This window comes from Callospermophilus lateralis, chromosome 7 (genome assembly GCF_048772815.1).
Source record: "Callospermophilus lateralis isolate mCalLat2 chromosome 7, mCalLat2.hap1, whole genome shotgun sequence".
Taxonomy (NCBI): domain Eukaryota; kingdom Metazoa; phylum Chordata; class Mammalia; order Rodentia; family Sciuridae; genus Callospermophilus; species Callospermophilus lateralis.
In genome coordinates, this window is record NC_135311.1 from 13,351,686 (window position 1) to 13,373,627 (window position 21,942).

Sequence of the window (21,942 nt, forward strand, 5' to 3'; positions counted from 1 at the left end):
AGATGAAGACAAAGGGGGTGACTAAGCAGTGAAAGACAAAGGGCCTTAGAGTGGCAACAGCAGTGTGTGTGGGGGGTGTTGGCAGCAGAGAGAAGGCACAAAAGATGCAGTGTCCTAAGCAGCCCCCCAGGAGCAGTCACCCCAGTCCCAGCTCAAGTTGCCCCCAGGGCCAAGCAGCCCCAGTATATCCTGATTTCTCTTAGGCTGGATTAAGGCAAATAAATACAGCACCCCCCTTGCCCCGCCCCAATTTCTCATTAACATATTTAGTGTTTTAACTATAGGGAGAGAAGGCCAAAGAAAAGAGTGAGGACTTCTTCGGAGGGTAAGGGGACCAAGCCTCTGTTCTGATTCTGCAGGGACTGCCTTGTCCTTCCTAAGTCCCAGCCAGTTCCCACAGTCATAGATCTGGACCCACCCTTTGGTACAGTTCCCATTAGGTCAATATTCATGCTAGAAGTCTGGCTTTTCCCTCTTTCTTTGCAGCTAAGAATTCTCTGTTTCTGCCACTCCCCTGGTTTGCATGCTCCACCCTGTTGCACTGCTGGTGGGCTTTGTCCCAGGGACCCTGCCTAGGGGAGATCTAGAGAAGGCTTCTTTCCACTCTCAGGGTGGGAAATTGTACAAATTCAGCGGGTGGGTGGCCCAGCTGGAACTGGGCTTGAAGGCAGAGGAAGAGACAGGAACCAGACTTCAAGATGGGAAAATTCTGTCCATACAGAATCGGGATCAGAGTCCTGGTGCGATTACATTTTTATGCTTTTGGCCACTACCAAGGCTTGAGGCAAAGAAAGACATGCAGGGAAAAAGAGATTGACAGAATGGAAGTGGGGTATGAGACATCTATAGGGGAGCTTTGTGGGTCTGTGATTCTGTAGGTTCAGAATGCCTACAAGATATCTGGTCACCCATGGAGGATCTTCCCTCCCCCATCTGGGATGAGGTGGCTCCTACACACCCGGGCATCCCCCTCCACCAATGCTGGTGGCCTTGGCGTCCTACTCTTTTTTGTTTTGGTTTTGGTTTGGCGGGAGCTCTCAGACCTACCCAGACGCACTTGGGCCACCACCCTATCCTCATTTGGGACATCTGGAAATTAGCTGGCTTTCCCTGTTAGAAATCTTTAGCATTCCGGGAGAGAAAGGTTATTGGCAAAGCCTGGGGCTGTCCCAGGAGGGCAGGACCATAGCCAAGGTGGAAGGGAGATTAGGAACCCCCAAATGAAAGTGAGCCAGGGACATTTTCCCAGGTACACTCAGGCGGGCTTTGCCAGAAAAGGCGAAGTGCAACTTCGCCCCTGCTACAGCGGCAAGTTCCCTTAGCTCACGCCGGGAAAAGCCAACCAGCAGCCGTGGGAGAAACCGCCCTAAGTAAAGATGGCGGCATTCACTGTTATTTAAGTGCAAATGAAGCTAAGTCGCAAAACCCGGATGTTGTCAGGTTCGTAGCAGACGGCGTTGCCAGCTTCCCAGATGGTGGATCTATTGAGCTAATAGACGAGAAGCCCACAAGGAGGCGCGCAGGAATCACTTCCGCCCGGTTCTCCTTCCAGCAGTCTGCACCCAGGGTAAGATGGCGGCGCTGAGGGCCCTATGCAGCCTCCGGGGTGTCGGGACCCAGGCGCTGCGGCCCGGGGCTGGGATCCGTCTGTCGATTCAGCCCAGCAGGTGAGATCGAGGGCAGTCCTCGATAAGTTCTCCTCAATGATAGAGTTTCCCAAAGATGAGGACACTCCATGGACCCAGTGACCCTCTAGGAAGGAATGACCCAGGCCGGTATCCCCTCGCTCAGATCTGATTTTTCAGGCTCCGAGATGCAGTGGCGCCCGCTGTGGCTGAGGAAGATAACAGGGGCTTGAGCTTGTTGTGTCAGTGGCGTGGGAGACAACTTGAGTGCACCTCTCCTGTCATACCTAAGCAGAGCCCAGCCAAGGAACCTCACTCCCTCACTCTCCGTTCTCTTTTTCTTTCTCCTCTCCCCCCACCCCCACCCTCTTAAGATGACCTTGTAGAAACACCTTTCTCACATTCATGTTCACTTGCATAGGAATATGAATGTGATGGAAATATGAAGGAGCCAGGTTCCCCAGTATTGCATGCACGAGGATGATGGGTGGAGTGAACATAGGAATAAGTCTTAGTAGGAGTGTAACCCCTAAAGTTCTACCTTATTTTGCCAAAGCTATACTATCTCTGTCCGAAATTAGGGCATTATAGAATCGGAAACGTGGGAAGCAAGCATGGGTTCATTCCCTTTGTCTAGAATCTTGTCTTTAACTTCTCAGAGGCGCTCGGCAATGGCAGCCAGATGTGGAATGGGCACAGCAGTTTGGGGGAGCTGTCATGTACCCCACCAAAGAAACAGCACACTGGAAGCCTCCACCTTGGAATGGTAAGTACCCAGAATCTACTGTCTCAAACCACAGCCATCCCTGCCCCATGCTGATTGCTAAGCCCTCTGTCTCAGGCAAGTTTTAGCCTCTGCTATGTTTGCTTCTTTCACCACCCAATTCAGCAAACACATTGATGATAATAACAGGTATTTGCAGGATAGAGACGGAAAAGAAGGACATTCCAGAAGAAAAGAAAGAGTAGGTCCTAGTTATTACCTAAAGGTTCCTACCAAATTTCAATAATTAGTGTCACCTTTTTCCAGGTTTAATACATTTTTCCATCTGGACAAGCTAGTTTCCCCACTGGCACTCAAATATAACCTACTTGAATACAAACCATATTTTTTCCCACATCAAAATTAGCTCTTCTTCAATTACCCTAAATACATGTATGAAGACACGAATGGTGTAACACTACTTTATGTACAACCAGAGATATGAAAAATTGTGCTCTATATGTGTAATATGAATTGTAATGTATTTTGCTGTTTATATATATATAACAAATTAGAATAAATAAAAATAAAAATAATTTAAAAATAATTTTTAAAAATTGGCTCTTGATTTTTTAAAAATTTCTGATCAGTAAAACCCTCATTTCTTTTATTTCTTCAGAATTGAAACTTTTTAGTAATCTTTGACTCTTTTTCTCTTTTGGCTTTTAAGTTTTTGTTTAGTAAGTCATCAGATTACATAGATTCTTTCATAATATTCATACCAGGTTATCTCTTTCTTTTAATTTTCATTGCCATCGCTCTTGTTCATATTTATCTTATATTAGACAATTATCTCAGGAGTCTATTTATTGGGTTTCTGCCACTGATGTTGTCCCCTCTTTAGCTGGCCTCTGAGTTTAGCCTCTAACTTGAAATCCTTCTGCCTCAGCCTCCCTAGTAGTTGGAATTACAGACATGTATCACTATACCCAGCTGTGCAACATTTTGTATGTGTTATTTCACTTAATCCTTCCAACAATGCTGTGAGGGTATTATCCCAAATGTGAGGAAACTGCAGGGAGATTAAAATTGAATCAAGACTGGGTGCAGAGGCGCACACCTGTAATCCCAGAGACTCTCGGAGGCTAAGGCAGCAGGATCGCAATTTCAAGACCAGTCTCAGCAATTTAGTGAGGTGCTAAGCAACTTAGTGAGACCTGTTGCCGGGTTTCTGTTCAAGACTAAAAGGCTCAGGGGTCACTCCAGGTAAACTGGGCTAACTGGGCTGTGCAAAATAACCACACAAGAGACACAAATACCTTTTTCTTTGGGATCGCTGTGATAGCTCCTCTGAACTTAAGGGTCCGAAGGGAGAGAGAGAGAGAGAGAGACAGCTCTCTCTCTCTCTCTCTCTCTCTCTCTCTCTCACACACACACACACACACACACACACATGCACTGATCCCTTTTATTGAGGAGAAGCTATTTAAATGAGGCAAGGAGTCAGGTTTCAGGGGGCTGAGTCTATCTCCATGATGTCCACTGTCAGCAGGTTGACTGACATCTAGGTAGGCCACACCCAAGAGCACAGTAAGAGAAAGGGACACACACAAAGCACTTCCGGGGAACATTGTATCCTAAACAGGGCAAGGGGTAATATTACAAAGGACCAGGTGAGCGTAGCTCCACCCATGGGGCTGTAGGAAGACACTTGGGGCATGAAGACAGTTAATCGAACCCTAGAAGAGCGGGGCAGTATAGCTGCTTGTCTGCTACCTGATAGCCACATCGCCCAGCAGGGGAGTTAACCCAGTCACGTGCGAGGTTGGTCTCCCACAACCTGTCTCAAAATAAAAAATAAAAAGTGCTGAGGATATAGTTCAATGGTAGAATGCCCCTGTGTTCAGTTCCTAGTATGAGGGGAAAAAAAAAAAAGACGAAGACATAGAAAAGGGTTATGTAAGTGTGTTCTAGGAGACATAAAATGAGATTCATGTTTTTTTGTTTTGTTTTTTGTACTAGGGATTTAACCCAGGGACTGGGGCACTTTACCCTGAGCTACATCCCCAGCCCTTTGTATTTTGAGATAGGCAAGTTGCTTAGGGCCTCTCTGAATTGCTGAAGCTGGCCTTGAACTTGTGATCCTCCTATATCAGCCTTCCACCACACCTGGTGAGATTCATGGTCCTTCTCATCGGAAAGTTTAGATCTCCCTTTTTCCTCTTCTGATGGAACTTTTCCTAGTTCTGTTGGTGATTCATAAATTAACAAGGTATGGAATAGGGAGATGGAAGATCTATAGGGAGAGACTAAGTTCTTGTTGTCTCTTGGAGTTTCCCAAGGAAATTACCATTTATTTCTCAACTATTTGCCACTTCTCAGATGTGGACCCTCCAAAGGACAAAATGGTGTCCAACCTGACCCTGAACTTTGGGCCCCAGCACCCAGCAGCCCATGGAGTCCTGAGACTAGTGATGGAACTGAGTGGCGAGATGGTGCGGAAATGTGATCCTCACATTGGGCTCCTTCATCGAGGCACTGAGAAGCTCATTGAATACAAGACCTATCTGCAGGTGTGAGGGGGGAACAGGGGTCTGTTGATGGGATGTGGGTTTTAGCCTGGCACTTTGCAAGGTTTGCTACCCCAAAATTTCAGAGAAGGATGGTGTTGAGGAGGGTAGCACATTGAGGTTTTTAGGACAGTCTTGGTTGGGAAGATGGAGGGTGATATTAGGGGATGGAGTCCTTTGGATTTGGTTTATCCAGTAGAAGTGCTTTGGACCCAGAGCCACACTCTCAATTTTTCTATGAATAACTTGGTTCACTCCTTGACCATTAGTACCCTAGTGCCTCAGTTTCCCTGCTCTTATACTAACGTCAAAGTTAGTGTCCCTAAGGGCAGAGAAAGAGGAGAAAGACGTCAGCCCTCTAGGACTAACAGCTGATTCTTGTATCTTCCAGCTGTCTAAGTTTGTTTTTGAAACACTCAGTGAGTCAGAGTAACTGGGAGGGGATTTGTGACAGTTTGCCTGTTTTAGGAGAACCGTGTGACCCAAGTGGTGAAGGTCAGACTTGAAGGAGTTGGATCTGGGAATCTGAAGTTTTTTTCTTACTGTCACGAAGAAAGGTCCTGAAAACATAATGGTGGTGTTGGGGTTAGGATTTAGACTCAGCACTGTTTGGGGATGAACAGTGACTAGTGCATGATTCCCCCAGAGAATTATAGGCAGCAGCGGATTCTGGTTCTGGCATCTATGGGTTAATCCCTGTAGCACTATCCCACATCACAATGACATCAGGACAAGAACAGGCTGTCCCAACAAGAGATACTTTAGCTCCGCCTCCTTCCTGGAAACTGAAGGTTGTTCAGTAGACAGCTAGGACTTCGTTTTCTTGGCCTTCTGGGGGAAGGACCATTTCTAGCTGGTGCTCCGTTTTTCGTAAAACTCTTGCTCCCAGATACTCCTAAGACTGATTACCTTTCTCGACTTCAACATCTTAGTTTTCTTTTTTGTACTAGGGATTAAACTCTGGAGCACTCTACCGCTGCACTACATCCCTAGCCCATCTTTTTTTTTTTGAGACAGGGTCTCACTAAATTCGCCAGGTTGGCCTGGAACTTGGAATCTTTCTACCTCAGCCTCCCAAGTATCTGAGATTATAAGCATGTGCCACTGTGACCTGCTCAGTTTTAAGAGACTTAAGAGAAAATAGAGTTAGTAGTCTAGGCCAGTCTTTGGCAGAGGTGTCACTTGGAGCAGAGGACTGTCGACAGTGATGTGCTGATGCCAGCTAATACTGACTAGCAAGAGAGTAAATGGTAAATTTTCAGGGATTTTTGTGAGCCAGTTATTGAACACAGACATTATTTAAAAATTAAACTATATAAGGTTGTTATTTTTTAAAAAAATTAGTTTTATGACAATACATTAATTAAAAACAGATAAGAAGTAGGGCATGGAGGCACATACCTATAATCCCAGTGGCTCAGGAGGCTGAGGCAGGAGGATGGTGAGTTTAAAGCCAGCCTCAGCAATGGCGAGGTGCTAAGCAACTCGGTAAGACTCTGTCTGTAAATAAAATACAAAATAGGGCTAGGGATGTAGCTCAGTGGTTGAGTACCCCTGAGTTCAATTCCCCGTACCACAAACAAACAAAAATAGATAAGAAGCCAGGCAAGGTGACTCTTGCCTCTAATCCCAGCAGCTCAGGAGACTGAAGCAGGAGGATCCTGAGTTCATAGCCAGTCTCAGCAACAGCGACACACTAAGCAATTTAATGAGACTCTGTTTCTAAATAAAATACAAAATAGGGCTGGTGATATGGATTGGTGGTTGAGTACCGTGAGGTCAATCTCTGGTAACCTACCCCCCAAAAAAAAAGACAGATAAGAAATACTTAAAACTCTACATATGTATGGAAACAGTATATTATACCTTATTAATATATATAATTTTTTTTTTAGAATTTTTTAATATTTATTTTTTAGTTCTCGGTGGACACAACATCTTTGTTTATATGTGGTGCTGAGGATCGAACCCAGACCGCACGCATGCCAGGCGAGCACGCTACCACTTGAGCCACATCCCCAGCCCCAATATATATAATTTTTACGTTGTTTTTTTGTGGTGCTGGGGATTGAACCCAGAGCTTTGTACATGTGAGGCAAGCACTCTACCAACTGAGCTATATCTCCAGCCCCAATTTTTATGTTTTTGTATATTAGTTAAAAAATACATTAAAACAGATGTTGTGGTGCACTAAAATCCCAGTGACTTAGGAAGGAGACTAAGGCAGGAAGATTTAAAATTTGAGACTGATCTCATCAACTTAGGCCCTCAGCAACTTAGCAAGACCTTGTTTCAAAATTTATAAAATGACAAAGAACTGGGTATGCAGCTCTGTAGTAAAGCATCCCCAGGTTCAATCCCCAATGCCATAAATAAATAAACAAATAAATAAAATGCATTAAAAATCAAAAAGAAGCCCGGCATGGTGGTGCATGCCTCTGATCCCAGTGGCTCAGGAGGTTGAGGCAGGAGGATCACGAGTTCAAAGCCAGCTTCAGCAAAAGTGAGGTGCTAAGCAATTCAGTGAGACCCTGACTCTAAATAAAATACAAAATAGGGCTGGGGGTGTGGCTCAGTGGTCGAGCACCCCTGAGCTCAACCCCCAGTACCCCCCCCCAAAAAAAATTAAAAAGCAGGAAATACTCAGAATTTATTATTTATTTATTATTACATTTTACTGAGCTGCCTTTAAGGTACTATTGTGTTTCTGTATTACAGATACTATGTATTGGTGTGCTGCTCTTCCCAATGCTGCATTCCATCACATAATGTTTATAGCTTTAAAGTGGGAGTATTTTCACTATGGAATTGACAAAAATGGCAAATTAGGGTCCTCCCCTCATGTTGGAGAGCCAGTTTTGAAACATTTACCAGTATACTACTGGCTGTTGGGATATTTCATCCTGCATTGCTGGGACTCAGTCCACTGGAAGGAAGGCTTCTGGCAGCCAGACTGTGGTTTCCTGGGCTTGTTAGATATGATCTAGGTTATTCCCTCTGCCTAGGCTCTTCCATACTTTGACCGACTAGACTACGTGTCCATGATGTGTAATGAACAGGCCTATTCACTAGCTGTGGAGAAGTTACTAAACATCCAGCCTCCTCCCCGGGCACAGTGGATCCGAGGTATGCTCTGCCACTTATTCTTGCTGCCCATTATGAGCACAGTACCATGCCTTCTCTACCCTACCCCTTCTCCACCTTAGGAACGTTGAATTCAAGGTTGGTATTCATTATTCTGACCCCAGGCTCTGTCCAGACTGTTTTCAGAATGAATCCTTGGCTGCTATATCCTTCTGTTCTTCTTGTCTTTGCCTCTCTCCAGTGCTGTTTGGAGAAATTACACGACTCTTGAACCACATTATGGCTGTAACCACACATGCCCTGGACATTGGGGCTATGACCCCTTTCTTCTGGATGTTTGAAGAAAGGGAGAAGGTATGAGGGAGACAAGGATAGGAATAGGGGAGGAAGAGTGAAAGTAAGAGAGGGCATGAAGGAAACAAGATTAAAAGGAAAAAGAGAACATGGAGTGACTACTTAAAGAGAAGAAGGTATATTTACTTGAGTTTTATTCTTAGGAACTCCATATCATGAGGGGTTAGTCAAACATAAAAAGGCAGAAGATGGGCTGGGGTTGTGGCTCAGTGGTAGAGTGCTCACTTAGCATGCGTGAGGCCCTGGGTTCAATCCTCAGCACCACATAAAAAATGGATTAAATAAAATGAAGGTATTGTGTCCAACTACAACTAAAAAATAAATAAAAAGGGCAGAAGAAGATGGGGGTAGTGGGGGCTGGGAATGGTTTTGGTAAAGCATTTGCCTGGCATGTGTGAGGCCTTAAGTTTCATCCCAGCACTAAAAAAAAAAAAAAGGTGGTATAGTGTGTTGGACTTAGGGGTCACTGATTCCCAATGTGTCCTATCAAGATGTTTGAATTCTATGAGCGAGTATCTGGAGCCCGAATGCATGCTGCTTACATCCGCCCAGGAGGAGTGCACCAGGTAAGTGAGTGGGCTTCCCTGCCTCCCAAACCTCCAGTATAGGCCTCTTCCCTCTGTGGCCGCTGGAGGGCAGTGCTGGCTGATGGAAACTAACCCTGTAGTCATGAGGGAGAGTTGCTGAGCTGACTGTCCTTAATGGAGACTGTACTATTTTCATTATTACCTCCATTTGGCTTCTAGGACCTACCCCTTGGGCTTATGGATGATATTTATGAGTTTTCTAAGAACTTCTCTCTTCGGATTGATGAAGTAGAGGAGGTAAGATAGAAGTCAATGGGGAAAAATCCCCCCTAAAAGAACATGTGGAATTTTAGTTTCCAATTGTAAAGAAATATAGACGTATTTAAATATTGTTATAAAGAGCATTAATGCATCAGTTTTCTTGATTAATAGATGCTGACCAACAATAGGATCTGGCGAAATCGAACTATTGACATTGGGGTTGTGACAGCAGAAGACGCGCTGAACTATGGCTTTAGGTAGGAGAATACTACTTCTCTCCTTAGGGGTTGGGATAGGAGTGGGGAGTTCCAGCACAGTACCTTGGCTTGAAAGAATATTTGGCACCCTCTTTGCCATTTTCTGAGTTTGTATCTCATGCCCAGAATGTCAGGGAGGAAAGGAGGAGACTAAGGAAAAATGTGCCTCCTTTCTTGGTTTGTGGAGAGTGGCCCTTATGCTGTCTATTCTACAGTGGAGTGATGCTTCGGGGCTCAGGCATCCAGTGGGACCTGCGGAAGACTCAGCCCTATGATGTTTATGATCAGGTTGAGTTTGATGTTCCTATTGGTTCTCGAGGAGACTGCTATGATAGGTAAGGACCCAGTCCTTCCTTTCTCAGCTGCTTGTCCAGCTTGTTCCCCTGCTTAACTTGTCTCTTTACTACTTTCTTTTTTACCCTACTTCCAAGTCCCTATAGGAGCTCCTGTGTCAAATTAGGTTGCTTGAGCTGGGGGTGTAATTCAGCGAGAGAGCACTTGCTCAACATATACAAGGTTCTGGGTTCTGTCCCAGTACCAAAAACCAAAACCAAAACAAAATCCCCAAACTACATTGCACATACCTGGTATCTTATCTTACCCTTATGCTATCCCTGTCTTAGAGAGAACTAGTTTGGGCTGCATTTTATGGCTGAGAAATCTAAGGCATAAAATTTAGGGATTAGCCTGGGATTATTCTGTTAGTAGTGGTTAAGACTAGAATCTGCCTGATCCTGTGCTCTTTCCACTAGATTCTAAGCTTTAAATTCCACTCCTCTTCACTGACCCTGAGTAAGATTAGAGTAAGATTTGCTACTATTGTTTTTCTGTTTTGTTTTGTTTGCTTATTTTTCCATTTGATTCCCTCATTTTTTTTTCTTCTTTTTTGTTTCTGAGCTTTGAATCCAAGGACATTTTACCACTGAGCTATGTCCCAGCTCTTTTTGTTTTTTTATTTTGAGACAGGGTCTCTCTAAGTTGCTTAGGGCCTCAGTAAGTTACAGAGGCTGGCCTCAAATTTACAAGGCTCCAACCTCTCGAGTTGCTGAGATTATAGTCATTTGCCCCTGTGCTTGTCTCCTCCATTCTTTAGTCCCAGAAAGTATTTGAGAGGATAAACAGGGAAATGCTACAGGCCATGGTCTGAGAAAATAAAGAGGATTTGGAGAAAGGCTGTAGTAAAATCAAAATACTGCAGGATCTATATGGGTAACCACTCTAAGCAGAGATACTGTATTAGGAGAAAAGAGTGAGGACCATTTATCTAACTCTCTTGAGGTCAATCAGAAGTTATCTTTCCAGCCCTATATGTGCTCCTCAGCCTTGTTCTGAGTCTGTTTTACTGACTTCAGGTACCTGTGTCGGGTGGAAGAGATGCGCCAGTCCCTTCGTATCATCTTACAGTGTCTAAACAAGATGCCTTCTGGGGAGATCAAGGTTGATGATGCTAAAGTGTCTCCACCTAAGCGAGCAGAGATGAAGGTTGGCTGCAGGGAGAGGATGAGGAGGGTATTAGGAAGGGGTTGGTGGCCAGGGAGGAGTAGCCTTGGATTCAATCCTATTTTTGCTTTTTCAAAGAATTTTCTGTTTTTTTATTTGTTTGGTACTGGGGGAGGGGCTGAACCCAGGAGTGCTCTACCACTGAGCTACTCTCCAGTTCTTTTCATTTTTTATTTTGAGACAAAGGTCTCAGTAAGTTTCTGAGGCTGACCTTGTTCTTGTGATCCTCTTGCCTCAGCCTCCTGAGTAGTAGGCTGGCACATTGTATAAGATTCTGAGCGTCTTGTGGCACTCTTTTATTCTGTGTTCTCTCTGCTTCCATGTTGGTTTTTAGACTTGAAGAGGACACATTATTTTTTGTGCTGGAGGAAGGCTCAGGAGAAAGAATTTGGGTCTGGTTTACTAATGCTCTGTTTTCCCTCCCTTTAGACTTCCATGGAGTCATTGATTCATCACTTCAAGTTGTATACTGAGGGCTACCAAGTTCCTCCAGGAGCCACGTATACTGCTATTGAGGCTCCTAAGGTGAGGAGAAGAGGGAAGGGGAAAGGCCAAATGTGGGGTGGATGGCTATAGACAGACATATAACAGAATGCTCTCTCATCAGCAAGAGGATGTGAGGATGAACAGAGAGGTTTTGTTGGCAGGGAAGAATGTTCTTCCTATTAACAGTGGCACCCAACCTTCTTCCTTGCACAGGGCGAGTTTGGGGTATACCTGGTATCTGATGGCAGTAGCCGCCCTTATCGGTGCAAGATCAAAGCTCCTGGTTTTGCCCACTTGGTAAGAACCAATCCCAGTGATTTGAATGCTAATAAATTAATCCAGAAATTTATTGACCTTGGTTGAGATTTTATGAAATCTCCTTCCATCTCCTCCTACCCTGCAAATCTTTGCTCACACTGTTGCTCTCTCTGTCTCTCCAGGCTGGTTTGGACAAGATGTCTAAGGGACACATGTTGGCAGATGTTGTTGCCATTATAGGTATGAGGCATCCTATTGTGTACTGGAGGTACAAGGGGTGTCAGGCTGTGGTTGGGAAACCAAACACTCCCTGTTCAGCATAGACTGACATGGACTTGAGGCCTCCGTCTCTTGGACTTAGTAATGAGCTTTGGCTCTTTGGTAACACCACTTCTCTCTATCCTCTGACCTAGGTACCCAAGATATTGTGTTTGGAGAAGTAGATCGGTGAGCAGGGGAACAGCATTGACCTGCCCTGTCTATCAGATTCCTCTGTGGAGCCTGTTCCTCATTGAAAATGGGTCTGTGTGTGTGTGCGCGCGCGTGTGTGTGTACGTGTGTGTACACATACTCATATATCTGTACAGACTTTCTGTGCATGTACTAAAAAGGAAAAATTATAATAAATTAGCTGCCTTGCAGCCCCTATATCCAAGCTTCTGATATGTCTTTTTGGTATCTTATTGTCTTTCACTTTGTTTTTCTGTTAAATTTAGGTCTCAGCAATTTTTCCTGCTCATCTCCACCCCTCTGCTGACTCTTGCCCTTTCCACTTCTCTATTCCTCATTTCCTCTTTTTCCCTCAGTTCCCTCTGCCTTAATCTCAATGTCCACACAAAATCCTTAATCAAGACTGGGTATAAAGTTTCAGGTGGTAAGGGTTAAGAGTATAGAGGGAATTTTGAGGGGCAGTTTATCAAGTCAGTTTATCAAACGTGTGTCTATGAACAGGGGTAGAGTGAAAGGTGGCAGTGTAGAAAGCCTTTCCCAAGCTTGAGAGTCCCCTCGTTTTGTGGGCTGAGGTTGATCATCGAAGGGCTGAATCTTAGAGTCCAGATCCTCTAGCTCCCCTAGTTTGCCCTTCCGGGAGCCGCCCAGTCTCTAATGCAGGAAGGGGAAGGGGCCAAAATGTGGGGGAAGGCGTGGCAGGAAGGGGGGAACTCTGTGGTCAGGGAACTGTTCGCAGAGCACAGCTGCGCAGTGCTGTCAGCGTCGGATCCCAGCTCTCGGCTCCTCAGCCCCCTGCCCAAGATGATTCCAGCAGTGATCTTGCTCTTACTCCTTTTGGTTGAACAAGCAGGTGAGAGTGTGGTGAGCGTCACTGCGCTGGGCTTCAGTGTGGGAATCAAGAGCATATATGGAAGGGCTCTAGTCAGGGACAGAATGAGGGAGGCCAGTGGTAGGCATGTGGGCACAGGGCTGAGATACAGAGACCCTGAGTCTGGTCCTATCCAGGTTCTATCCAGGGCACTAGTCATGGTTTCTTTGATTTTAGTCCCTTTCCAACCTTATTCCAGACTGACTTCAGGATGGCTTTGAAACTGTCAGTTTGGCAGGAAAAGCAGGTATTTGTTTAGGATGAAGAGCTGGTCCTCAGTGTGGGAATCAAGGGCATGTATGAGAGGGCTCCATTTTCCCTGATCAGCATTATTTTTGTGGTATCCTTGGTTTTGTCTAGGGGGAGTTGGTCTGTAGTTAATTATAAATATACAAAACTCCCTTTTAGAGAGCAGAGGCCTGTCTTTGGACTTAGGAGCAAGACATGGGGTATTCAAGATAAATAGGCATGATAGCTGTTTCGGCGGATCATCACTACAGCACGAGCTGATAGGAAGGTGGGCCATATGAAATGCCTGTTTCTAGAGACCTGAGCATCAGCAGAGAAATAGAGGCACAAATAACAAGGTTCTAGCTCTAAGACTCTAGTCAATTGAAGAACTCTCACTTTTTGCTTACTTTGGGTTGTCTATGCTATCAGGGTGTCTCTGTTCTGAACAGAGGTTGTGTCAGTTGGGGAGGAAGGAGTTGGTTAACTTTAAGGAAACTGGAGAAATTGAAAGAAAAGGCCCTGAGGAGTCCCACCAACCCAGTTGAGGTAGAGAAAAAGGATTAAGTAAGCCACTTATCTGCTGTCATGGGATGGAGAGAGAGGCCAGAGCTCCAGGGCATAGGAAAAGCTTTGGAGGCAGAAAATACTAGATTTCAGTTCCAGTCTCTTGCTTAACTGTGTCCCTGAATGAGTTACTTAGCTTTTCCGAAAGCTTGGGTTTCGTCATCCATAAAACAGCAGTGACGTTTCCTTCACAGGGTAGTTTTGAGATTTATGTAATATTATGCATGTGTTACAGAATAAAAAGTATTTTACTGATGTCAGTACTTGGCCCATATTAGTCAGATACATCCCATCAGTTCTGATACAGGCTGGGAACAGTCTTGGAAGCCCAGATCCTATGTGATTTTTTCTTTTTTTTAAATCATATAAAACTTTCCCTCTGAGAGGCTCACAGTGAGTAACAGGGCAGAGTAGCAGGAGGAAGAATTCATATTTTGCATTTAATTTGGGATCATTCCCTTGAGCCTGTAGTCATTTCTCCAGCTCCATGTGCAGAGCCAGTGGCAGGCATAGGAAAGTGGATACTTTGTTTTTGGCATATTTAAGTGTCTTGTGGGACAGAAAGCAATGAGGCTGAGGCTGGGAGATGACCAATAATAGAGTAATTGCCTTCCCTCCCTTCCCCAGCTCACATCCTTCCTGTCCAGCTCTCAGCCACAGGTCACAGGACTTAGTGGAGACACTCTTGTGGTTTCTTAAGCTGAAATTTGCCACTGCCTCTCTATCACCCTCCCCCGCTGGGCTGAGGTTTTGGTCTCAGCCCAGTGAACTTAGACCTGTCCTTGAGAATAGATGAAGCGCTCAATGGAACCCAAAGAACCACAGTGCTAAAGAGGGTTGGGGTTAAGGGGAAAGTCTTCAACTATTAAACCATGTAAGTCCTACTGCAATGGAACCCTTTTTATTCTATCCCTACTCTCTGGTAAGGGAGAATAGAGAAAAGTAAGAAAAATAGGAGTCCAGAAAGGACCATAGAGTTTCTTTCCTAAAAGGGATCTCCTCTAAGTCTTTCCCTTCTCTCCTCTGAGCTCGAGATCCCACCACCGTGTCCCTGACCCCCTGGTACCCTCTATCCCCTCAGAGGCCCTGGGAGAGCCTCAGCTCTGCTATATCCTGGACGCCATCTTGTTCTTATATGGTATTGTCCTCACCCTGCTCTATTGTCGACTCAAGGTAAGGCAAAGTGGGGTGAGGGCTAGAAGGAGAAGTGGGAGGGTGGCAGCAGTGTGGAATGGAGGAAGGGGAACCCAAGGGGTTCTCCCACTTGGAGGGAAGGGGATGGGCCTCTAATTTCCTCTTCACGGATTACCTTTCCTCTACTCCAGATCCAGGTTCGAAAGGCAGCTATAGCCAACTATGAGGTATGGACCTTCCCACATGTGGGTGTTGATAATTTTTCAGACTCTGCCCTTCTAGAGTTAGGGTCTGAGTCCTCTGGGAGAGCATGCATCTCTTGTACTGATCTGCATACACCTTAGCACTTACCTTATTTACCCTGCCAGCTGGCCAAGCCACAAGTAAAATGTCTGGCAGGTAACAGGGAAGAATCAAGCACAGGGTGATAATGAATGCATGAGAGTTGTGTGTTATTTGTGTTTGTATCCATGTTGGCAAATGTGTATTCATGTCCCCATCATGTGAATGACCTCCAGCATTAGGCAGCTAACTCTGACCCTGACCCAGATACTCCCTGGGTGGGAAAGCAGATGCTGAAGAGCCCTCAAAGAGATATGGGTCTGTAATGCCTTGCCCCTTTCCTCTCTGCAGAAATCAGATGGTGTTTACACGGTGAGTGAGCCTGATTGTTCCGCCCTCAGAATCAGCAAAAGAGGGTGGGGTTGGGGGTGACCTTGGGCCAAGGTCTGTGGGGTGGGTGGGGCTTCTTGGGTGAGATCAAACCCCTGACCATTCTTTGACTCCCACCTTCAGGGCCTGAGCACCCGGAACCAGGAGACATATGAGACTCTGAAGTATGAGAAACCACCCCAATAGCTTTAGATATCCTTGGTCACAACTTTCTGTGGCTTCCAGTTCACCTCCCAGCCCTTATGGTCAGCATTGTATATGCCTCCACACTCTTAATGCCAACTGACCTTATCCCTATAATGATGCCAGGCCCCATGTTAATGTACACCAGCGATTTCCCCTCCTACTTAAAGACTTATGCTCAGATGCTCTTCAGTGTGTTTATTTTCTAGTCTCACTCCCTTGCCCAACCATTCTTCCCTTCCCCCTCCCCAACTCTTGTTAAACAATGGGAAGGGAGATCCTCAATAAAGCTGCCACAGACTGTTCTCTATCTGTTCATTCATTTATCTTATATTTATTCAGTCTCTACTAGGCACTAGGCAGGATACTGAAGATGCAGTTTTGAGTAAGGCAAACTCAGTTCTTGACCTCACAGAACTCACAGTTTAATGAACTTTAAAGCTACTTTGCTCAAACAAGGAATGAATGCTGATTATAGGTGGGGGAGGGATGAGACCTTTGACCCCCAGATGCTCTGAGATAGAGCTAGAGTAGGGAGTATGCTCCCTACACACCACTCTGCTGGGAATGTAGCCATGTTTGGAGACATCAGAACCTAAGAAATGACATGTGCACACAATGTGGCCTTCTGTGTCTGAAAATTGACAATTGTTGGATTGTGGGGGAGCCTGTCGGTCCAATCCCAGATTTTCACCAATCCAGATATGTACCAATCCAGTGTATGCATATGGGAATTAGCACAGTTGAAAAGCCAACCATGCAGAAAAAAAAATGGGATAACAGGGTTATGTGAAGCTCCTAATAGAAGGTTTTCTAGAAAGAGTAATTTTAAGGGGAATTCTAAGGTAAGAGGAACTTTTAAGAGCCAGATGCAGTGGTGTACTACTGTAATCCTAGTGACTCAGGAAGCTGAGGTAGGAGAATCAAAAGTTTGAGGCCACGGCTGGGTCTATATCTCAGTTGGTAGAGTGCTTGCTGCACATGCACAAAGTCCTGGGTTCAATCCCCAGCACTCAAAAAAAAAAAAAAAAAGGTAAAAAAAGTTTGAGGCTAGCCTGGGCAATTTAGCAAGATCAAAAGGTTCAGGAATGTAGGTCAGTTCAATCCCTAGTAGCACATACACACATAGAGAAAGGGATTAGAGAAATGGCCAAATAGGGATTAAAGACAGGTAAGGCAAAGGGAAGCAAATTGGGCCCAGATAAGAAGTCATCTCCCCCAAGCCCATGGGTGAGTGACCAAGGAATCCCATGTTTGTGCCTGTCCTGTTTCCAGAACTGCCAGAAAGCTCTGCCTGGAAGTATTTAAACTTCCTGAGATGCTGTCAGTTCTACCTTTAACCCAGCAGGCATTCTTGAATGGGTCTAGGGTCCCCAAGCTTCCAGCAACCCCTTGTGCCAAGCAATACTTTGTACTGGTAGTAACTTATGCTTCTCAAACTATTTTTCAGTTGTACCATTTGATTAACTTGTCAACTCCTAAGGAAATTCAGGCTTTTTGAAATTAACTTGTCCAAATTGTCACCTTGCAAATAACAGACTAATAAATCTTTGTTTCTGCACACTTTGCCTCATGAGAAAAGGTAGATATTTTGAAAGAAAAGGGTAGGCGAATAATTATGAATGGTGAGATTCTTGAATGCCAGATTAAGGAGGTTGATCAATATATAGAATAAATTGAAGCCATCTCCAGTCTCCTGGAGAAAGATGACTTCAGATGCTATATATGAAATGAGCCGGGACAGGGAAATAACTGTTATAATGAATTAATTAATTTGGTACTGGGTATTGAACCTGGGGCACTATACCACTAAGCTACAAACCCAGTCCTTTTTAGTTTTTATTTTAAGACAGGGTCTCGCTAAGTTGGTGAGGTTAGTCTCAAACTTGTGATCTCCTACTTCAGCCTTCCAAGTAGCTAGACATACAGAGAAAATAACTTTTTTAAAAAATATTTGTTTTTTAGGTGTAGATGGGTACAACACAATGCCTTTATTTTTATGTGGTGCTGAGGATTGAACCAGGGTCCCACCCGTGCTAGGGGAACGCTCTACCGCTGAGCCACAATCTCAGCCCCGAGAAAATAACTTTTAAAGGAGGAGGCTAAGGTTGTAGTTCAGTGGTAGTTCAGTGGTAGTGTGAATCCCTGGTTTGATTCATTATACTATAAATAAATAAAATAGGAATTCATTTTTATTGGAAAAGGCCTCATTTTAGAACTGTGTATCTCCCCCTATCAACCCAACCTGATTTCCATTTTCATTTAATCCAGGTATCACAGCATCTCTTATATCCCATGTCCACCAAGTTAGATAACTGTCAGGCCTTTAAATGGCTACCAGTTCCAGGCTCTAAGATGGTTACCAGGCCAGTTCTTTGAATAGTGCCTGGATAATGGTAGGGGAAGGGCTTGGAATGGGTCCAAGCTTTCAGAGGTTTTGAAAGGAGGGAAGAATTAGAACACTTTTAGGGAAAGGAGTGAAACCAGGTTTCTCTTTTATTGTGAGGTGGAGAAACAAGAGTATTCTCCTTACTCATAAGGAAAGAGGGGGTCTTGGGTCACACCACTGGGCTCATTTTGAGGAAGATATTTTTCTCTTTCTAGAACGATTAAGGGGAAATTCTGAAGGATGTCCTCATTTCCTGTAATTTTCACAAGTCTAGGGATTGAGTTCATGAATCCTTCCTTTCTTTCACAGTTCCATGTCCTATACAGTGGCACTATCACTCCACGGCAGAGCCATGCCTGGGCTGTGGGAGATTCCCTGGGCTTGAGGAAGAATCACAGGCACACCACACACCACTGCTATATCATTTCAATCATTTGTCTCTTCAACCCTTTCTCCATCCCTCCACACCCTTCTCCTTTTTTTTTTTTTTTTTTTGAGAATTTTAATATTTATTTTTCAGTTATCGGCGGACACAACATCTTTGTATGTGGTGCTGAGGTTCGATCCCGGGCCGCACGCATGCCAGGCGAGCACGCTACCGCTTGAGCCACATCCCCGGCCCCCGCTTCTCCTTTTAAAAGCAGATTTATCTTTTTTCTTCTTTCCACTCCTCCCCAACTCTGCTACTTTTCCCAGTCACCTGAACACACGAGACTCACAATTTGATTCCTTCCACATTTATTGTAGAAAATGGGGAGTTGGCAGGGAGAGGGACACTAGGCCTGGTCCCTGGGGTTGGAAGAAATGGTACAGTCTCCTCATTGCTCAGCAGGCTGTGTTTTTTGGGGGTCCATGAAATTGCTCAAGAAGTTAATCAGATCAGTTCCAGCCTTCTTGACCAGGGGTGTCAGCTGTTCCTGGGTTTTTTCAAAGTAAGCCCTGGATAGGGGAGGGATTAGAGGTCAGTGTGAAGAAACCTAATGACTGGCAGGGAGGAGCCTTGTTAGTGGTGAGAAGGAGCAAAATGAACTAGGTCTCTGGTCCCTCCTGCCATGGCAAAGCACCTAGTAGGAGAATCAAGCCCGCCACTGGACAGAGCAATAGACTCTAGAGATTGAAATTCAGGGACCACTTCCTATTGCCCCTATCTGTCCAAAAGGTACACACGATCTATGAGCAATGGAAGAATTTTTCTTCCCAGTTTAAGCTTAATCCTTCTTAACCCCCACCCTGATTCAGTCTCCTGTAAGACCTTCCATCTTCTGTTCCTTCTCTCCACTGTCCCACCTCCAAACCCTTACCCCTGACACTTACTTGGCCTGGGCTTGAAGCTCTGGGCCCTTGGCCTTCTCCACCAGGTCCTTGCCATAGTCCGTCACAGTCTGGAGGTACTGAGAGAAAAGGCTCTGCAGAGTTGGCTCCTCAGCCTGTCTCCGAACCAAAGCCCCTAGAAACATATGCACACTTTTCTCAGCTGGGTCCCCACCAATGAGTCCTGGTCTCCCATCATACCTCTGCCGTTCTCTACCCCAGCTCTCAGCCCCCTTTCCAAATAGATATATAGACAAATCTTTGGATATATTTTTTTTCCTTTCTGGACTTCAGAGAGGAAAGCTCCATGGTTGCCAGACTGAGGCATAGGAACACAGAAAATGGGTAGCGAGGACCACCGTCTCCTGTTCTTCTTTGTCCCCCTCCCTCCATATCATACCCACCTTCAAGGCTACAGATGGTAAGGAGAAGCACAGTCATTGCAAGCAGCTTCATTGTGGTGACAGTAGAAAGATGGCCTAGAATATAGTGCTGGTGGTGAGGAAGGATGATGAAGCCAAATGGGCTTCACCCCCTCCCCAGGGATCTCACATCCAGATGCCCTCTCCACCCTGGTTCCCTTCCTTTCCACCATCAAAGCCCAGTCCTCTTCACATGCTGCCCACAGCTCTTGCTCTCTCACCATACCTATTCAGCGTCTCTGTCTTTGGTGTCTGTTGCTGGCCTGGCTGGAAAGGCAGGGGCTATATACCTGTCCATTTCACCACCCCCTGTCAGGTGATAGAGATTCTGGGGAGATATTGGGGGAGGGACCATGTTGAAGTAAACAGATTAGAGAAATGGGGGAGGAGAGGACAAGAAATGAGGAACTCATGGCGATGAAATGAGAATCAGAGGGTAAAGGCCTTAGTGAAGGGCAAAAGTGTACACATTCATCTGTTTAAGATTGACTCTTTTGGGATCTGGGGCTAGTTATCTTTGGATTTGTATGCAGTGGGGAAGCAAGATTTCTAATCATTTCTCTGGAAAGCTCTGACATCAAACCCTTGATCCTTGATCTTTTTATCTCTTTTCTGAGTAAATTTCATCTCCCCAACCCTACTTGTCTTCACTGCAACTTTGAAGATAAGTATTGGGGAAAAGAACAAAAAAAAAAAAGCAGTTGAAATTAGGGGCAGAAGTGAAGGGAATGGGGGTTAGGAGAATGAGAGTCAGGGTCAGAGGGCAGGTGTGATTGACTCTGTCCTTTTTCAGTTAATGTATAATGAGACAGGGGGAAAAAACAACCCAGAGCTCAGAATGGCCCTCCTGGTTGCTGATCAATGAACATACCCTTCCCCCAATAAAAACAAATTCAGAAAACAGCCTCTGCCCTTCCTCTCTCAGTTGGAGAGCTCTGGCAGGAAAAGACGCAAGAGGCTCCTGCTAGGATAAGGGTTGAATATACCTGCTCATCTGACTGCCTTATCAGTTCAAGGCAGTGGTCAGCCAATATTGAATTATCAGGGGCCATAGAATTCCTATGGCCAAGGTCCTGGCCCTTGTCCCAGCCCTAATTAAGGGGAGGGGGGTTACATTCCTAGGTCCAAAGCATTTCAGTAGAATTAGCTAACTAGATACCAGAAGCATTTGTATCTTCCGCCCTATTGCCCTCAAAGTTTGCTCCCTAGGTATGTGGAACATTCCTGAAAGATGGGAGGGAGTGGTGAGAGCTAGTGAGGAAGATAGGGAACAAAGGCTAAAAAATTTTATTCTGTTTTCAATTATTTCCCAGTAGAGCTCATAGTTCTTGAGTGTAAGTCTATTGCTTGCCCCTGGCCCTAAGGCAGAGCACATTTGTGGTCTGGAAACTTATTCCTAGGTTTTATTTGTTCACCCTGCCTGAAAACTGAAAGAAAGAAGGATTAACTATAGAGATACCTGTTGTTGTTGTTATTTTTTGGGGCGTGTACCAGGGGTGCTTAACCACTGAGCCACATTCCCAGCCCTTTTTTGTGTTTTATTTAATAAGATACAGGCCTCACTGAGTTGCTTAGGGCTTCACTAAGTTTCTGAGCTGGCTTTGAATTTGCGATCCTCCTGCCTCAGACTCCAGAGCCGCTGGGCTTAGATGGTAATTTAAGGAATAGTTCTGCCCAGAGCCTGCTCCTCTACCCCAAACTGTCATACACCCATTTCCTTTCTACCAAGAGGGGACACTCCTGAGAGGTGTAGACCTCTAGAAGATGAGGGGGTTTGTGTCTGGGGAAGAGTTGTGCTTATGTGTCATTTAGAGGCGGGCTGTGGAGGGCTGTGGATTCAATGGGGATGTGGGGCATGATATGAACTAGGTTCGAAAGAAGTCTTCAGGGTCATTCCTCCATCATTCGTCACTAAACACAAAATCTGAGTTGAGTGTGGTGGCGCACGTTTGTAATCACAGCTACTCCAGAGGCTAAGACTGGAGGATCACAAGTTCAGCTTCAGCTTCGGCAACTAATCGAGTCCTATCTCAAAAAAAGTAAAAAAAAAAAAAAAAAAAAAAAAAAGGTTGGGGATGTAGTTCAGTGGTAGA

The 21,942-nt window shown here is 45.1% G+C and overlaps 3 protein-coding genes across 3 annotated transcripts; 2 read left to right on the forward strand and 1 right to left on the reverse strand.

Annotated features, from left to right (window-relative positions):
• The first annotated feature begins 1,538 nt into the window (after positions 1-1,538).
• On the forward strand, positions 1,539-12,275 carry Ndufs2 (NADH:ubiquinone oxidoreductase core subunit S2). The gene is made up of 14 exons (XM_076862722.1): positions 1,539-1,667; positions 2,285-2,391; positions 4,711-4,901; positions 7,904-8,024; positions 8,224-8,336; positions 8,828-8,902; positions 9,083-9,160; positions 9,296-9,381; positions 9,597-9,716; positions 10,734-10,863; positions 11,311-11,406; positions 11,581-11,664; positions 11,808-11,865; positions 12,039-12,275. Exons 1-14 carry the CDS (start codon positions 1,573-1,575, stop codon positions 12,074-12,076), a joined length of 1,392 nt encoding a protein of 463 aa, XP_076718837.1. The 5' UTR covers positions 1,539-1,572; the 3' UTR covers positions 12,077-12,275.
• Positions 12,276-12,791: 516 nt separating this feature from the next.
• Fcer1g (Fc epsilon receptor Ig) lies at positions 12,792-16,032 on the forward strand. The gene is made up of 5 exons (XM_076861888.1): positions 12,792-12,925; positions 14,820-14,911; positions 15,064-15,099; positions 15,506-15,526; positions 15,668-16,032. Exons 1-5 carry the CDS (start codon positions 12,877-12,879, stop codon positions 15,728-15,730), a joined length of 261 nt encoding a protein of 86 aa, XP_076718003.1. The 5' UTR covers positions 12,792-12,876; the 3' UTR covers positions 15,731-16,032.
• A 2,902-nt stretch (positions 16,033-18,934) lies between these two features.
• On the reverse strand, positions 18,935-19,883 carry Apoa2 (apolipoprotein A2). The gene is made up of 3 exons (XM_076863431.1): positions 19,832-19,883; positions 19,431-19,563; positions 18,935-19,055 (listed from the first exon to the last, which is right to left on the reverse strand). Exons 1-3 carry the CDS (start codon positions 19,881-19,883, stop codon positions 18,935-18,937), a joined length of 306 nt encoding a protein of 101 aa, XP_076719546.1.
• Between the last annotated feature and the right edge of the window lie 2,059 nt (positions 19,884-21,942).

Coding starts and splice junctions, on each gene's coding strand:
- Ndufs2 (XM_076862722.1), top strand. CDS start 1,573: ATGGCGGCGCTGAGGGCCCTATGCAGCCTCCGGGGTGTCGGGACCCAG. Junction 8,337..8,827: donor TGTTTGAAGAAAGGGAGAAG/GTATGAGGGAGA, acceptor TGTCCTATCAAG/ATGTTTGAATTCTATGAGCG. Junction 11,866..12,038: donor AGATGTTGTTGCCATTATAG/GTATGAGGCATC, acceptor CCTCTGACCTAG/GTACCCAAGATATTGTGTTT.
- Fcer1g (XM_076861888.1), top strand. CDS start 12,877: ATGATTCCAGCAGTGATCTTGCTCTTACTCCTTTTGGTTGAACAAGCA. Junction 14,912..15,063: donor TGCTCTATTGTCGACTCAAG/GTAAGGCAAAGT, acceptor CCTCTACTCCAG/ATCCAGGTTCGAAAGGCAGC. Junction 15,100..15,505: donor CAGCTATAGCCAACTATGAG/GTATGGACCTTC, acceptor TCCTCTCTGCAG/AAATCAGATGGTGTTTACAC.
- Apoa2 (XM_076863431.1), bottom strand. CDS start 19,883: ATGAAGCTGCTTGCAATGACTGTGCTTCTCCTTACCATCTGTAGCCTT. Junction 19,564..19,831: donor TACCATCTGTAGCCTTGAAG/GTGGGTATGATA, acceptor ATATGTTTCTAG/GGGCTTTGGTTCGGAGACAG. Junction 19,056..19,430: donor GAGCTTCAAGCCCAGGCCAA/GTAAGTGTCAGG, acceptor TCCCCTATCCAG/GGCTTACTTTGAAAAAACCC.